Source organism: Buteo buteo, chromosome 13 (assembly GCF_964188355.1).
Source record: "Buteo buteo chromosome 13, bButBut1.hap1.1, whole genome shotgun sequence".
NCBI classification, from domain to species: domain Eukaryota; kingdom Metazoa; phylum Chordata; class Aves; order Accipitriformes; family Accipitridae; genus Buteo; species Buteo buteo.
Window position 1 is genome coordinate 18747170 of NC_134183.1, and position 18095 is coordinate 18765264.

The window sequence follows — 18095 nt, forward strand, 5'->3', positions numbered from 1 at the left end:
GTAAAAGGATCTCCCTCGTACAAAGGCTTGACCTCTGTTGTGTTTTGGCCCAGAATAAACTTAATGCCACATACCCTGGCTCTGGGGAAAGGGAAGATAAATCCATTCATCAGACTTCGGTGTACACTCCCGTTGCTGCCCATGCTGATGAGCTGCGCGATTCCCCAGGGCAGCTGGTCATCTCTAATGGAGGTTTTGGACTTCTTCCTCATGAAAAGATTAAAAGTGCTTTTGCTGTCTGAAAACATCCCAAACTGTACATTTAAAATGCATACGATAACAAGGCTGAATATTAAGTGTGTCGAGCACTTATTTTTAATAGCTCTGCCAGTTTTATCACAGTTGTTCAATATTGGTGTGAGGCTTATTTATGTAAAAATTAAGTCCCAAAGCAAGAATCTTGGGGATTACAGAAGTGTTTCTTCACATAAGGGAATGGAAAAAAAAGCAACTAGTATTTGTGGCTGCAGAAAGGAGCTTGAAGAATATGAACCCTAAAGAACTGTACCAAAAGACAGGAGAAAAAAAGCCCTGTACTTATACTGTATTTATTAACATTTATGATTATGTAGGACTTTTTTTAGCCCGTAACAGCCGGTAAAAGCAGGATGCTTATAAATGGAAAAAGCCGTTTAATGAAAAGCACCCATCTGGTATTATGGTTTTTTTGCTCGGTTGCTGCAGTTCTGATTCAGTTACTAAATCTGTCCAAGCAGCATTACAAGCAAGTTTTACACCAAGCTTGCAGGCTACTCTTGAGGCCCCACATCTTAATTGACCACATCTTTTATGGACTCGCAGCTTAAAAGTAATCCATTTTAAATTTAAATTTCGAATTATAACTGTCATGATAAAGTCTAACCTTATAAAACCCATTTTATACTAAAATAAGTGGTATTTGCTGCCCAAGTTGTAAGAAGCTTGACCAGGTGGAAGTCATTGGCTGGTAAGTGCTAACCCAGCCTCTGACAAATCCCTTCTGGGGCTGGAACATTTAATTCGCGGTTTACTCTGGTTGTTTGGTTCAGAGAGAAGTTTACTTCATGCCAAGAAGCCAGTTGGTGTTGGAAAACCCACGTGGGTTTGCCTGTAGCCCATTAAGAAAAACAAGATAGGAGAAAAGGAGACGGTGTCGTCCTGAAATTGAATAACGTGGTGACCAAGAGTCATTTGCTCAGGTTTGCTATGTAGAGAGATGCTTCTCCTCTTCATTAAAACAATTAACAATGCAAGATGCTTCTTTCCCTCATCCTTCCTGTGTATGTAACCCGTGTCAGATGCCATGCTGGTCGCAGGCATGCTGACAGCAATAAAACTCCTGCCCAAGCAGAGCTCTGCAGCCCTTCAACACTTGGGTTTAAACCCTCCCACCTTTTCTGGACGCTCATGGGTGCGAGCTCTGTCCCACACACCCACGCGGAGGATGAGCTCAGAAACGCTTTGCCATTCCCGTCTTCCCGGGGCTCACGGTAAGAGACAGCATCACAGAGGGGTTTCTCACCCACGGTGGCTCCGCTGGCTGTGGCTCGCAGTTGGCAGGTTGGTGGCTCTGCAGGGTTTTGGGGGCCCCTTGGGTCTGCTGAGCTGCGGGAGTGGCCATCTCCCACCAGTGACTGGCCAGGGACCGTGTTCTGAAGCACAGGTGGGATGACCCATCACCATCCTCACCCTGCAGGTATTTTTGCTCCCTGGCCCCGCATTGCTTGTCGGGGGCTTGGATGTCCCCCCGTCCATGTTCCCCAGGGTCTGATCTTTGGCAGTGACCATCCCCAGGGCTTGTCCTCCGGCAGCCTTGATGGCTGCTCAGCTTTGGAGTCAGTTCTCACCTGCAGAAGATGGAGCTGATGAACAGGAGGGGCTGAGGTGAACATCAGGATCGGGGGGACACACACATCTGCAAAGAAGCCTGAAGGCAGCCTTGGTCCTTCCTTCTGGTAGGGACGTTTGTGGGGTGGATTGGAGAGCCTGGTTGTCCTGTGGGCTGTCGGGGGAGCAGCCAAAATTCCCTGTGAGCCTCGAGCTGGGGCGTCTTGAGGCTGCGCTTGGCTCTTTGTTCATGAACGCATCAGATGCTGGAGTTAAATTGCATGTGAAACTTCATGGCAAAGCAACGAGTGGGAGAGCTGGATTTATTACTGCTGTTTTCTAAAAGCACTTCCAGCAGCTTGTTTCTTTGCTCAAGGATCAATGATGGTGGAAAGAAGCAAAGAAGATGGGGAAAGCACGGGTGCGGGAAAGGCAGCGTAGTATGTTCAGTGACAGTCATGCTCCGTGCAGCTATTTACAGGTTAAATATTTATATGTAACTTTGCAGAGTCACAGTCCGTGGAAGGATTTCAAGTTTCAGTCCTTTAGGCACAGTGGGGTTTTATTGCCCTGAAAAGTCAGCGACCAGCTCCAGCCTCCACACAGCTTCACTGGACCTGGCTGCGCGGTTCCTTTCAGCAAAATCAGCAAGAAAGTCCCGCTGACCCCAAATCTGCTTAGTCTGAGTTTTTGTCGAAGCTGTAACTTTACATTGCAAATTATTAGCCTAAGTCATTTCGCATGAATACTTGCTAAAAATACTCCACTCTCACAGCCAGCCTCACTCCAGAGCTTTTTGGAAAGAAAAATCTTTCAGAGGCATTAAAAATGGAGAGCAGGTTAGCTCCTTGCCTGGGGCAGATGCTTCCAGGTCCCACTGGGTTCCTCCTCCTCTGCTCTGGGACGTGGCAATTTCTGGGCTGGTGGGACACTGCCCACCTTAGGGCCAATTTTAAACAAATGTTCTTGTACCGAGGTCTGAACTCTCTCAACATGAATTATTGCACTGACTGGAGCAAATTCAAGGGTTTATTCGGTCCCAGTTGGAGCTCAAAGGCCATCTCCTCCGTGGGGTATGGGCAGCCTTGGAGACATCCTAGACTCCCCAGCCAAGGCATGGTGAGCTGCAGTGCAGCCGCATCCCCTGAGGTTTCCTTCCCCAACTGTTTCACTGGATTTCACCTGGCAGCTGCTGCCAGAAGTGCTTTTATTCCTCACGTCCAAACTGCTGCAGACGCTTTCCCAGGTGCAAGAAACCCATCCGCGTCCTTTCCAAACTCCAAAACCCATCTCCTGTCTCTCCTCCAGCCCAGGAATCTCTGCCACCTTTTAAATCACATTTATGAGCAGGGTGAAAAAAATTGAATTAACATCAGAAAAATAACAGACTGAATACTGGGCTGGCTGTATTTACTTTCACACTTTAATTCAATAAAAACCTCAACTTTAATTGACCTGACTTGATTCCAGCATTTCCAGCGTGCTGGTCTCCAGTGTCTTGGAAATCGGGGGTCCCCACGGCGCAGCTGGGGGTGCTGGGAGGGCTTTGCCTGGGTCCTGCTATGCCGCTCGCTGACTGTTTTAGCAAAGGAAGACAAAAAAAATAACACCACCTTTGTGCTTTGTTGACTTTTCAATAAAAGGGCTCATACAAAGGGCACAGTTTAAAGTAATTCCGCAATAAAACAAACTTCCAAAGCAAACGCGCTGTGATACAGAGCAGATAAAGGCTGTTTGCTTTGCTGGCATTGGCTCCGTGGGCAGCAGTTCGAAAATGAAAGATAGAGCCGGGGTGGTTCTAGGCAGCAGAGCAGGACCCCAATGGCCCTGGGGAACCCAAATTGCCACAGACCTGCAGCCTTGCGGGGTATGTACGTGCCCTGACCAGCTGCCCGCTGCCAAAAAACCAGTCTGCTGTGATTCCCCTGGTGCTGAGCACCTGCCCCAGGTGAGCTCGGCCCCCATCCCCATCCCCGGCCCCATCCTCATCCTCATCCCAATCCCCATTCTCATCAGCAACTCCATTCCTGGCCTCATGCTCATCTTCATCCCAATCCCCATCCTGCCCGGCTCTCATCCAGGCTGCAGCGTCCCCACACAGTGAAGGTAATTAATGTCCAAATGCAACCAGTGGTTTGAAGTGTTGACCCTCAGTGGGAAGGACTTTTTTAAAAAAAAATTGAATTTTTTTAATTGCTTTTTCTCTGAGCAGCTGTGAGCCGTGTCAGGAGCCTGTGCGGGAGCTGCCCCAGCCCTTGGTGCAGTGGGACCTTTGGGGTTTGGCTTCCCTTTGGGTTTGTTCTGGGGGACAGGACGGTAGCAGGGATGGATATTTGCTGCCCCTGGACATGGTAGCAAGGGCAGCAGCGATGCTCGGGCACCTCCAGAGCCTGGCCCCGCTCCCCGCTGCGACTCTCCTGGGGGATTTCTCCGCTCCTGGGTTCAGTTGAAGCTCTCAGGGCAGTTTCCAGGCAAAGCTGAGCTGGTTTTCACACCGCGATTGTTTTCCACCACCCTGCAGGCTGTGGTATGTGTGCGGAGCTGACTGGTGGCTGCCGCTGCTTCCCAAGACATCAGAAGCCAGGTAGAAACAAGGAGCTGGGCAGTGTTTGCCCAAGGAGACCAGGGAGGTTTAGTTGTTTGGAAAAATTTGGCACAACTTAAAAAGTTCTGTTCTCACATGGGGCCCTGCTTGCTGCAGTCATGAGGGGTAGAGCATCAGCGTGGTGGAAATCAAAGGGAAACCCCCTTTTGCAGAGGTCAGACCAACACAGCACCAGAGGAAGGTTTATTAGGGACGGAAGATTGCAATGAAGTGTTTAATAGTGCAGAAACCAGCCCGAATCACCACCAGTGCAATAACCAGGCCCCGGGGTGATGGCATTGGGGCTCAGCCCCGGAGCCGGGACCCCCAGCCGGACCCCTCAGCACCCAGCAGTGACTGGCAGGGGGCTTTCCACCCTGCAAAACACCTTCCTCAGACATGCTGTGTAAAAGACCCTATTCTCAAAAAACAGAGTGGGGGGGAGAAGAAATGGGAATAAATTGTATAGAGGAGCCTCCAACACACTATATTTTCCACAGGGAGCGGGGCTCTGTGGCAGGATGCGGCCACCTTAATGCTCCTTTCAGCCATCGCGTCCCAGTGTAGGGCCCTCGGGGGTGAATGGGGACCCGCAGCCAGGGACAGCAGGTTCGGCTGGGAACGGCAGCGGTGCCTGGTGCCCCCTCTGCCAAATGCAGCCAGGCCACTGTGGCCCCCCATTATTTGGGGGGGCTTGTTCTCCTTGCCTAATCCTCTGAATAGGACGGTGCTTTATAATTTTTGAGAAGGAAAATGGAGAAGGGAGGGGCAAACGCGTGGCACAGGTTAGTCTGTGGCTCCCAGAGGTACGTGGGGTGCTGAGCGCCTCCTGCTCCCTGCAAAGCCCATGGCAGACTGCGGCAGCCAGCCCTTTTTTGATAAAAGCAGCAGCGGACACTGAAGGGTGCTCTCACACCCCGCTGAAACGCAGCACTCGGAGGGATGCACTTGTGTGATCGCACAGGGAACAGGCGGTGGACGGGGGCAGAGCCCTGATGGGGTCCCGGCCCTGAGCTCCCCGCCCACCCCACCAGCTCCCTGGGCACACGGTGGCCACTTCCCTGTGTCTGTGTGTCACCAAAGCCACTTCCATCCCTCCAAACTTCTATCCCTCCATCCCTACAAGCTGCCATCCCTCCATCTCTGCATCCCTCCAAACCTCCATTCCCTCCATGCCTCCAAACTTCCACCCTCCCCATCCATCCCTCCAAACTCCCACCCCTCCATCCAGCCCCCAGCACTCTCAGGGTGGAGGAGAACTTGCCCGGTTCATGGGCCGCGGGTACCGCACACGTCTAACGAAGGCTCGGCCCCGGAGCTGCTCTGGCCAGGGAGCAGGCGGAGGGGAAGCGTGACGGTCACGGCACGCCGCCGGGGCCAGCTGGGGCTCCGTGGCACTGGGACGGTGGCACCGTGCGAGCTGGCTCCACGCCAGGACTCTGCCGGCGCTGGCAGGGGAAGGAGCAGGAGGGTCACAGCTTGGCATGAAGGAGAAATCAGTGGGACCCGAAGCTCGGAGGAGCCTGATGAGGTGCTGCTGTAAACAAAAAGGCACAAAAAGAGCTGGGGAATTAAAAAAAAATCAGGGAAGAGCTCAGCACAGGCGGAGAGAAGCATCTTCCTGGGGGCACGAGTGGTGGGCTGGGAGGGAGAGGGACGGGGTTGTGTAAACCCGGCTGAGCACTTTGGGAACGGGGCTTTCCGAGGGGTTCTGTGGTTTGGAGTTTTTTAAATCTTGGTGTCATTTTTGTTAGACATTGGTGGCAAACAGTAGCCACCCACCCTGGCAGAGCAGCAGCCTTCTCCTGCCTGCAGGAAAACAAAAGCCAGGGGCTACAGTGCCGGTTAAGCCACTGAAGCCCAACGGTGCTGCCCGTCCCATCGCCATGGGCCCGGGGTAAGCCGAGGACAGGCTGGCAGCCTGAAATAGCCACAATATTTCCTGTCCTTTAAAGTTTGCTTAAAGAAAACTAATTTCCTCTGTCCTTTTGGTAGCAGAATACAAAGCAGCCAGCATTGCCCCTTTCCCCACGTCCCTTAAAAATCACCTCATTTTTCCTTATGCTGAAGCCAAGAGCCCTTGGTGTGGTGTGGGACAGAGAATCATCCAGCTGGTGTGTAAATGCCCACCTGCCCCCATCCTTGTCACTGGGCCACAAGAGGTGGCTTTTACTCTAATATATTAAATTACCATTTTTTTTCCCACATGTCAAAAGTAACAGAGCAGGGAAAAAACATTTGAATTACCCAGCTGTCAGAAAAATGTAGCTGAAAATGGAGTTTTTAAGGCTCCAAAGCACAAAGAGCTGCCCGGGCCATCAGGCAGGGGTGATCACAGGGTGTTTTAATGCTCGTGCTGGTTTTTGGCAGCAGCATGGTGTTATGGCACAAGTGAAGGGGAGCAGGAACCAGCCTGGGCAGCAGCCCCCCACGCCTTTGCCACTCTGGCCAGCTCAAGCCCTGCCCACGCTGCCAGACGCTGGCTGGGGGAGCCGCTGCAGAAGAGCTGGTCTGCTCAAGGGATGGGGAAAATAAAGTCCTGCTTTTAGTTTCTAATCACGCTGCAAGGTTAGAAAATATAATTGGCTTTGCCACCTTTCCTATCCTGCTGTCTGATGCCCAGCTGCCGTTCCCAGTCTCTGGAGCATCCCGGCTTCTGCAGAGGTGCTGCTTTCAGGTGCCGTGGCAGCATCAGCCCCAGGTGCAGGGCACCTATTTTCTGCCAAGGTTATTTTATCCAACCAGGACTAGAGAAAAGTTTAATACCGTTAAATTGTCCTTTCCATGGCTTTCTTTGCAAGGCAATGCCTGGATTAGCCAGAGGGATGTGTCCAGTGATGAGACCCAAAGGGTGTAATCCCATCAGCTGGGTCCTCCAGCAGCAGGATGGGACCGGGGTGCTCTGGGAGCTGTTGCAGGGGTTTGGGCCCAATCCTGCACTGCTGCCCAGGGCAATGTGAGCAACGGGACAAAGAACTGGCCCGTCTTTCATTTTTCTAGTAGAATTAGCTTTAATGTTGTCCCATTTTCCTGCACACTGAGGTTTTGGACAGCCCCGGGCTGGCAGGGTCAGTGTGCCCACAGTGCTGAGGGGGGTTGTACTGGCTCCGCAAAATGCCCTGAGCGAGCACCAGCACATGGGGCCTCGGAGGAGGGCTATGACCAGCAGTTTGCATCCATCACGCCTGCCCCCCCACAAAAAACCAACCCCAAACATTCAAGCTTTGCCCTGAGCTCCACTGGGAGCCAAGTATTGGGTACAGCAATCGTTCTCTGTTCCAGGGCCTGACCCTGCATCCCACTCACCGCACCGATGCCAGCAGAGAAACAGCCAAAACCAGGACTAGTAATCACTGTCCAGATGGTAATTATTTTTATTTCTTTTAAAGCAGGTCAAGGACAGCTGAGCACTTCAGGGAAGAACCCAGGGGTGCTCCCTGCTTGCCGACTGGGGGTTTGGGCAGCCGTGGCTGAGTGGGAGCTCCGGTGCTGCCGCCAGCTCAGTTAATCTGGGTGGCAGCGGGTCCTGTGCATCTCGCTGCTTCCTCGGTGAGTAACGGCCTCAGCACCCGCCTCCCTCCCACTGCCAGTGCGGGGGGTTAATCTCATCGGAGAGCATCCGTTTCCCTCCCAGCACCAAGCCCTTTCCGTGCGCTCCTGCTGCTCCGAGACAGGCTGGGGAGGACCTGACACTGGCAAAATAAAACTAAGCTGCTTTCTCCTCTCTCCTTGGTCAGCTAAAGGGATACACACACATCCCCCCAGGCCCCTGCTCAGGCTTATTTTTAGAAGCTGAAATAAAATAGTGAGGACTGTGATATACACAGCTATCCCGGGCCAAGTGCCGCTAATGGGGATTTTAATCACCAGCGTCTGGGGTTCAGGCAGCCCCTTGCTTCTGGGTTTTGGGGGCTTTTCCTGCCTTTGGCCTTGACCCCATCCCTTTCCCCAGGCATGGATGACAGCGGGATGGATGACACCCCTCACTCGTACCTGCCATCAGTCCGTCCACGAGCAGAACAGGTTTTGCTGGTGAGAGGGTTGGGAATGAACATTGAAATCTCAATGAAACTGGCTGAACTGGTGGGTTTTTTGGGGATTTTTTGTTTTTAATTTCTGTTTATTTTTGCCCCCAGGGATTTATTCCCGCAGCACGTGCGTTGCTTACTTAATGGAGCCTTGTGTTAACAGGGTTTCAGGTTTGCTGAAGGGGAGGGATTTTGTCCTGCTTCCAGGGTAGCAGCATTTAGGCTTTCAGTCGCTTTTGGGAACCGACCCCATTCCCAGGAGGTTTCAGGGCACACTCCTGTCCCTGGGGCAGGGACCTCTCATGCCACCACGCAGCAACATTTGCTTCTCTCCCACACCCTCTTCCCTGACCATCCCGACCCAGCTGGTGACAGTGGCGGCAGGGTTTTTGGTGCAGGGATGTTTCGGTGCGTCTGGAGGAGGGTGCGCGCAATGGCTGTGTGCAATCCCAGCACAAGCAGAACAAGGCCCCTTTTGTGGTGGGGCCTCAGCTGGTGCCCACCGAAGGTTTGGGAGAGGCTCCGGCTGACCTCTATGGGTGCTGGGGAGCCCGCAGGGGGCACAGCCCCATGCTGGCTTTGGAAGTAGCATGGTGAGCAAGATATTCTGCTCGAGAGGGATGACAAAGAACTGCTGTGGCTCTTCCAGATAGTGTTTTCTCCAAAAAAATCTGCAAGGCTGAATGATGGTACAAGCTGTTTTATAGCCCCTGTTGGGGGCATGTAAAAGGGGTCTGGCACCCAGAGAAGGCGCCTGTGGGATGGTTAAACCCCAACTCAGGTGATGGGTGTGTGGGCAGGCACATGCTGCTTTGGGCGATGCAGCAGGACGGGAAGTAGGTGACACAGTTTCAGGGTAATGCAGTTAATTAGCCCTGACACAGATACAGCTATTTCACAGCTAAGCTTGAGTCAGGATAAACTCTCGGGGCAGCTGTGAAAATGCAGTAGCAGTGAAGGGCTGAGCCACCTCTTCCCCATGGCCGAGACAACAGGCAGCAGAGCTTGTCCTGGCGAGGGAGAGCAAACCAGGGCGCAGCGGTGCTGCCACAGGAGCCACAGGGGGACGGAAACAGGTAAGGCCGGGTAAGAAGACAGACTGTACTTGTAAACCCGATTCAGGCTATGCCCATCAGGAGGACAAGCATTTTAATCAGACGCTGCAAACCCCAAACACCCTGCATACAGGCATGGGTTGCCAATAAAAAGCACTACCAATGCAGTGTCATTGTGGGGAGGAATCTGTTTATTTTAAGATACACTCTATTTCTGAAGAAGGATATTTTAGCAGCCTGCAACAGAAATGTGAACCAGAGGGTTAACCTGCCCATTCGGCCTTGGCCAGCCTTGCCGATGCTCACACAAGTTTCTTGGGATAGAAAAAAAAAGGTCCAAAATTTGAACTGTACACCTTTTTACAGGGTGCTTAGCCAGGCTCACTTTTTACACTGCTGTACATGCTTGGGATAACTAAGTGCAATTATATTCAGAGCCAATACATCATCCCAGGCCACTAATGAAGATAAAATAAAAGCTGTGGTGAGCAGAAGCTGTACAGATACACAGGCAAATTAAGCTTATTGTGTTCCTGATACTCCAGAGTGCATTTACCAAGAAGAAGAGGAGTGGAGCAAAGACAGTTTATAAACCTTCCTGGTCACAGGGCTCCCTTCTCTTACACCAGGAAGTATCTGTCAAACTGAGTGGCTTTGCTTTGTATCAATCAGCTCTATTTACAAGTGACTTTGCAACAGTGCAATTAAATAGCTCACTCACTCACTGAGATATTGTGCAGTATTATTGGCAGATTATTTTAGGCTCTCTCACAGTAATGCTGTACCACAATAGCTTTTAGGAACCAGAAATGCAGTGGCCAGCCAAAGCTTATTGCTGGTTCTTTCACCTGGATGTCTCTACACAGCAGTCACAACGGGCTACACCTGAAGTAGCCTCTAACAAACTTGCAGGGATGTGGGTAGCAGCCCCGCAGCGCAGGGCTTCCAGCGGATGCATTTCCCTCGGGAGCAGGGTGGATTAGCCCACAGTGAACCGCACCACCAGCCAGCAGGCAATGAGGACTATAACGTGCTCAGGCTCCCAGGAAAGAGCCTGCTGAGGTTAACAGAGCTCTCCCGGCTGACAATATACACTATAAAAGCAGCAGCAGCAGCCAGGGCATGCTGAAGGTGAGGAAGGAATTTAAAATGGGGAAGAAGAAACTGGAAACAGAGGCATGAGCAGATCTGCAGCCACCTCCACCTTCTGCTCTCGACTACTGCAGGGGAGCATGTGACAGAGCAAGAGAGCGGAGAGAGAGCCCAGCTCCCAGGCTCGTCCCTGCCCTGCTCACACCAGTTTCTTCAGTCCCCGAAAGCCCTGATGGGGGTCCAGCCATGGGAACCCCACAGTGCTCATTAGCAGCAAACCAGACACACACTCCCCCCACGCACCCCTCGTCCCCTCCCTCTCCAGGGCTGTGTCATGGAGTCCAGGTGTGCTCAGAACAGGACCCTTCCATCTTTCGTTGAGCCTCCGTTCCCGGCACCACAAGCACTACCTTCTTTTTCGCATGCAGGTTTCAAGCCTTCCCAGCTCTTCGTAGGCCTGGTAGAAAACGTCAAAGTCTCTGGCACTCCAGCCCCTCCAGACAGCCAGGCACCACTCCATGTTTTCATTCTCAAAGCAGCACACAACTGTGTCCTTTGCTATGAGAGCAGCATCCACCAGCGTCCTGGGAAAAGAAGAACAGAGCAGAGAAGGGCATTACAGCGGAGAGCAGCTCTGCTAACACAGCACACTGTTGCTCATCTGGGACGCACTGACTCACAAGCTTTCCTTTCCAGCTACCGAATCTCTTTTTATAAGCTGCAAATCCTTGAGAAAGGAGAACATAACAAAGAGAGGGATCAGAAACTATGTCACGGCAAAAGCAAGTGGCTCAGTGACATGGGAAAAGATTTTTAAAGGGATTCAGGTGCCTAAACATGCAGGTGGGTGCTTAAGTCTGCTGTGACGTTTTGAAGTTGCTGTTAATCTCCCGATTTGCTAAATCCACAGACTCTTTTGCCTGCTGCCAGCTGGGCATTTTCAAAACAGCTCCATCATGCCACAGCTAACAGGCTGCCAAGAGCTTCCGCAGCCTGAAATACAGTGTGGAAGTGGGATGGAGCCCAGCTCTGCCAGTTCAGGGTATGAGCCCTGAGTCCAGACCAGCAGGCATGGCTATGGCAACAGCCCAGGGATCTGCAAAGTTCGTGTAGGAGAAGTCTGCATGACAGCGTCATGTTGCATGTGCTTCCCTTCATGGTCTCTGAGCACATTACCTGATCAAACAACAGTAGTTGAAGCTGGCCCTGCAGATACCCCAGAGGGAGGGGGCCAGGCAGAAGATGACATTTTTGTCCTTGTAGGGTTCAAGGGACAGGAGTCCAGCCCTTGCTGGGCTCTTTCTACCACTCTGATAGCAGATGGGGGAAGACCAGCCCCAAGTTGTTTCCCCAGAAGGGCCCCTAGATGGGGAGCACTTGCACCAAGGGCTGTTCTTGGCAGCTGGTTTTTATCACAAACTGTCCCTGAGAAGCCACCTCCCTTCCCTCACCTCCCTACCCTGCTCTGCACTTGGAAAGGCTTAGAGGAGGCAGGCACTATCTATTGGTCTTTATCCTGCTCTTAAAACAGGGTGAGTCAACGGCCACTGTGCCTGAACCAGCCAGGCTGCACAGCAGCAATGCAGGACAAGTCTGAGATGGCAGCGTCACTTTGCCTTAACTCCACATTTAATTTGGGTAAAGCAAAATCAACCTAAGAGTATCTGTGAACAATAAAGAGAATACTCCACTCCCAACTAACTAGTAAAGACACTCAGTTCACAAGTAGAGGGAATGGCAGGAGCACTTTGATCTCTTGTTGTGTTTGCCCAGTGGTAATAAATGATCATTTATAATCCTTAGCACTGCTTAACCTCCATTTGTTTGGACATAAATAGTACAATCCCAGACTGGTATTTAAGTGATCAGCAGGAACACCCCCATCTCTCTAGCAGCTATTTATTTACCTGGACTCTCGTTCACTGTATGAAACATTTTAAATTAATGCATATAACTGCTCTCCCCTGTGCTCCAGGAGCCTTCCCTTGGCCCGTCACTGCCGACAGCACAAAGGTGTTCATTTAGAGCCAGAACGTCAACCTGAGCCACGTGAATGCAGCCACAGACAAGCACTGCACTCTGTATAAATACACCTCTTGTTCTTAATGCAGGGCCTGAGTCTGCCAAGCTCTACTGCTCTTCTGTCAGGTGCCCTCAGAGCACCGGCAGTCAGCACCAGGCAGGATTAGACCGATGTTTATCGCATTGTGCAAGACGGTCCTGCCTGTCTCATTATGGGGGTACCTGGTCTTGGTGGCTTTTGGAGACCAGACCATGGTCATGGTGCCCTCCCCTCACCATCTGTCGTGCTGTAAGAGTATGCACATGCCTGGATGTGCAACCAGCAACTGTGTCTCCTCTGGCTGGGACCTTCTCAGATGCTGCTGGAAGCCAAGAGGGAAGCTCCCAAGAGCCCCCAGAGCCTGCAGAACCACCCTCTGTCACCCAGTCCCCTTCTGCTCCTGGAGACTGGTGTGATGGGCACTACCCAGTCAGCCTCACCCGTAGGGAGCCAGTTCCCCAGCCTTCAGCACAGCGATCACTCTGCCCCGCTGGGTGCCGGATTCCTTCTCCAGTCCGATAACGATAATATCCCCTCCTCTCCTAGAAGAGAAGTGAGGGAGATGTTACATGTACTCAGCAATGGGGACTGCTGACAGCTGAGGAAGATCCATGCTGGATATCCATCCTCTCTGCTGCAATCCCTCCTGCAGTTACACGACCTTTTGCAGGGAAGGGGGCACTGCAATGCCAGCAGGGCATCCTGAATCCACTACAGCAAGAGTCCCTGTGACAGACAAAATCAGATTCCCAGTGCCTTCCATCAGCTCAACAGGAGGCAACAGGACTTGCCAGGGTTGCGTCTGAGCAAGGAAGCTGCCTGCTGTTCTTTGTTTCCTCAGTAGCTGGGGAAACAGGGCTTTGAGTCTTACCACCCACCTTCTCATTCTGCTGAAATCTGGCAGGACCTTAGATGTACCATTCTGCTCAGCACTAGGTATCTTTGAAAAGGAGTAGAAAATCAATGTACCATTGTACTGGGAACAAAATTTCTTAATGGTAACTTGATTTTCTGGCCAGGTGAACCATACTGGGAATGCAAGAGCTCCTGAATTAGCCTGAACTAATCCCACATTCAGCCCAGGAGGGATTTTGACAAAGTTGCTTTGACAAGTGACCCACTTACCTGGGGATCCATATGAGGTCTTTTACTGGAAGAATCTTGACAGCTTGGAGATGCTGCATGTTGTCACCTGCAGGCATAGCATCGTGATCCAGGGAAGGCTTCAGCTCATGAAATTTGTCAGACTCCTCAAAATCTGTGGAGAGCGGTGCACTGGAAGAGCTCATGGGTGAGCTGGGTAGGCTGGAGGGGCATCGAGTTACCCTGTTAGGAGGCGAGGAGGAGTAGGAAGACACAGAGCAATAATCTGTGAGTGAGTCCTGGTGGTTTAGTATCTGGGTGCCAACCTCTGGGCTGTAGATAATGCTCATGTCCACCAGCGGGTTACTCTCCATCGCTTTGTGGTTTATAGGTGCCGTAGCTGGGATGGCTGCAGAAGGTTGCTGGATTGTAAACATGTCCCTGAGGGGGCTGCAGTCTCCACAGAAGTAGCGCGCGCAGAGCTGGTAGGTGGTAACATGATACATCACCAGGAAGTTGCTTATATCGTCCAGACACCACACCACCTCCTCCCCGTGACACTCAGAGTTGCAGGCGATGGATGTGATCACTGATGGCGGACTGAAGGGCTCCAGCCTCCTGCTGATCTCCATTGTGCCACAGTCTATGATGAGGATGCCGGGGCCGTTGCTGTACCAGACCTCCGCTCCGCTGTTGGTGATCTCCATGGCCTTCACAGGATACGGGTTCTGCCGGGGGTCGTCATCAGAAATGTTGAATTTGGACCTGTTTGCTGTGTGGGAGCACAGGTAGGAGCAGCTGTCCCCTGGGATGCCCTGGGACACTGAAAACACTGCTACAAGTCCGTCCGACAAGCCGGCCAGCACCACATATGAGTTCTGCAAGAAAGAAAGCAGATTCACTATCCAGATTCTTCACTTCTCTGAATATGAGAGCTTTCAATCCCAGAGGCTCTGGCTGCCTCTCACAATCCTGCAAGTACACCAGTAACTTACCCCAAATCACTCAGTGATAACAGCAACATAAAAAGAAGTCATTACATAGAAGCTGCTGCAGAGCCATACTCCTCTCACCCAGTATTACCTCTCTCTTTATTGGCAAGGGAGGACAGACAGACCTGGCAGCCTGCCCCAAAGGTTAACAAATTCAAGCTGGAGTATGTTCAGAAACAGCCATCATGATCCTAAGAATCCAGCTGTAGAAACCCGGCTCATTTCCAAAAAGGAGTAAAGCTATTGCTATCAGTGTAGGTACGAAAAGAACGGAAGAAATACAGTAAAAATTGAAAGAAGGGGAGGCAATCCTCTTGCAAAGAAGAGCATACAGTGATCGCTCTGCATCCGATGTCTGCTGCTTTGACAGCACCACTCCTCCCAGGGACGTGCTCTGTGTCTGGGATCCCTGGCAGCTCAGAGACATCCCAGCAAAGGGCACAGAAGCAGCAGCAGTCCAGCAAAGCAGCTGCCAAGTGCCATGAACAATTCTGCAGGTAGTTAAAAACCTGCCCCTAAATGTACAGATGTGTTGGCTGCAGGAGCCATGGCTGACACCGAGCTCCAGTGCTGCACTCTGCAGCACTGCTGCGATGGATACCATCACGTCCCGTGGACAGGAGCCGGTGAGAAGGCCACGGCTTGATGGATCTCTGACTCCTCCAGCTCATCACAGCGGTGTAAATTGCTGTTAAACACACTGGGAAATGGATCTCTTGGGAACAAAACTCCCCATGACCTCGGGTCTGTACCAGAAACTCTCCCATCTGTGAAGCAGATAAAACAATACCTACCTCAAAGGCCTTTCCACTTCCTCCCCGTGGAGCAATAAATTCTAAAAAAAGACCCTTTGCCCAGGGCTCTTTTGCTTTTGTTACAATCTGGCTGGACTAAGCAAAGCAAAACGAACAGAACCAGACAGAGCACCGCCAGCTGAACCGACACAGCCTCACCCCTCTGCAGTCCGGCCATGGCAGAAAGCCCTGCCTCCTGGCGTGCTCGGGACGCCAGCAACGCTGCCTGCCTCTGCGAGATGGGACGGGGACTCGGCATCACCCCTTGCTGCTCATAAATTAAGGGAAAGCCTGTGCCCTTCCAGGGATCTTGGCTGTGCCAGCCCTGGAAGATAGCCCCCAGACTGCTTAAGTCCGCAGAGGCCAAAATCAGTATCTTGAATAGCTCCCAGATATCAAGGGGCAGACAGCATAGAGGTAAGTACTAGTTTAATTGATAGTACTGTTTCCAAGGCTCATTAAGAGTCTTGGACAAAAAGACACTATCTGCATACAAAGTATGAGTAAAACCATGAGTATACTGAGCCCATATGACTAATCCAAATCACAGCAGAATTTTACTGTAATGGGAAAAACTAGGGAAGCAAGTGGAAAGTTGTGAAATGGGACTTGGACTTTAACTCAGTCCAGTCCCAATTCTCTAACCACTAATTAAAAGAAACCCAAATGGCCTGCAGTGTTTGGTGCCATGTCCCCGCTGCCATGTGGATCTGGTGCAAAGACTCCTGGATATGGGTTTGCCAGGGAGTTGCATTGATAGGTTGGAACGTGGCACGAAGCTTTGCACAAGCTGGGTTTTGGGTTACTTTTTCTTTGGAAAGGAGTTCAATTATTTAAAACAGAACAAAACAAAGCAGAACAGCCCACATCATTGATGGAAATGGTCCAACTTTTTCAGTCCAAAGGACCCTGCACAATAGGTATTTCTTACTAAAAATGGAAAATTTAAATTGAAATGGGAACATCTGAAATTAACTGTAATATGGGTATGTTAACGTGAACTGCTCCTAGTGTGACACAGGACACTATTAAAGTCTTCAGAGATCTCCATAATTTTATCTCATTTGATTTGAAAATGCTGAATTATCCAAGCATAGTCTTCACAAAAAATATTTTTCTTTCTTTGATTAGCACCAGCTACTGCAGAACAGAATCCAGATTCCACTTTGGGTTCCATAGGCCAAATCTCCCCAGCACTGAGCAATCGGCACCATAACTAGGCAAAGCTGCATCAGTGATCCCCACCCAGCTTTACCAGTAACGCTGACTCCGCCAAATCCTAGCCTGTCTGGAATAGCACAACGGTGGATACAAATCTGGAAGATATTTTATGCTTTGGGGCTTGGCTGTTGGGACCTGTCTGTATCCAGCCACTGTTGTTATCTCTCTGTTTAAGAAACGAGGAGTAGGAACTCAAAAGCAGAGAAATGCCCTCAACCTGCCATCCCTTGCCTGACTGAGACAAGGGAGTGACCTGACCCATTTCACAGAAGACTATGGCAAAGGCCACCCACCCACGGGTGCCACTGGCTCGCCAGACTTTATTAGGTGCTGGTGCAGCCAGGCAGCGAGGCAAAACTCTCTGAATCGGGGTATTACAACAGTGACCAAAGGCAGGCAAGGCAGCAGCCTCCAGAAACCTTAAGTAACTTTCTCAGAATTCATTTTCAACATTTGGGCTGCACAAAGAGCCAACAAAAACACACAGCAACAAAACTGCATTTGAAGTCTCCGTCCTGCCAGAAGTCCTGCTGTGCCAGGGAGGAAGGCCTCTGAGCGGGGCTGTGACGGTATGTGATGTGCAGGAGATGAGCTGGCTCCAGACATCCTGTCCTTGCAGCTGAGGACACTGCAAGGCTCGGAGCCGCCGGGTTGGCTGCTGTGAGCAGGTTAAAAAAAAATACAGCCCTCGACACCACGGCCTCGGTCACCTCCTCCTCTCTTCCCCGCATGGTCTGGCACTGCTGGCAGTGAACGCCATGGCAGGCTGCAGCCTTTAAATGCAGCTTTTGTTTTCATGCGTTCCAGGTTTTTGCAAGAGGCCAGAGGCTTGCACCCATTCAGATTTCTCTCTCCCTCAACATCTTTTTGTAAGAATGCTGCAAACCAATTCAGAAAGCATCTTGTTTTGCTCTTTTTAACCTGTTTGTTTGGCTTTTTTCTGAAAGGGAATTTACTGAAAATTTTATTGTTTGCCAAAACCAGTGATATTGCTGACAGAAAGCATGCAACAAAAAAGCTTAAATTGTACAAGACTTTTCCTTGGCGGCTGAGTTTTGGATTCTGGGCCCCTCTCTGCTGCTTTTAAATTTCCATGATGCTTCCTTTGGATGAGAAACCAAGTTTTGGAAACTATTTCTTTTGGATCAGTCTTCCCAAGGCAGTCATAAAGAATTCCCCTTCCCAGCAACATCCCTCGGCAATTCTCTGACTGCAAGTTTCCTCACATCTCATCAGTTAAAGGCTTTCTTCCCAGGGAAGTGCAAGCAATTCTCTTCTCCGCTGGACAATAATGACTATGTGATAACTGTGATACAGCTCACTGCACTGTACAGTGAGTTTGACAAGTGTAAGCTTTCCACTTAGCTTTTTTGGAAGA

At 51.0% G+C, this 18095-nt stretch overlaps 1 protein-coding gene across 1 annotated transcript in view; it reads right to left on the reverse strand.

Annotated features, from left to right (window-relative positions):
• Window positions 1-9648: 9648 nt before the first annotated feature.
• The window catches only part of LRRK1 (leucine rich repeat kinase 1), an 82614-nt gene continuing 74167 nt past the window's right edge, over window positions 9649-18095 (reverse strand). Inside the window, exons 32-34 of the mRNA XM_075044970.1 lie at window positions 13753-14588; window positions 13068-13169; window positions 9649-11149 (exon numbers count right to left, since the gene is read on the reverse strand). Coding sequence (XP_074901071.1) covers window positions 10972-11149; window positions 13068-13169; window positions 13753-14588 — 1116 coding nt within the window. The 3' untranslated portion in view covers window positions 9649-10971. The remainder of the gene's footprint in view (window positions 11150-13067; window positions 13170-13752; window positions 14589-18095) is intronic.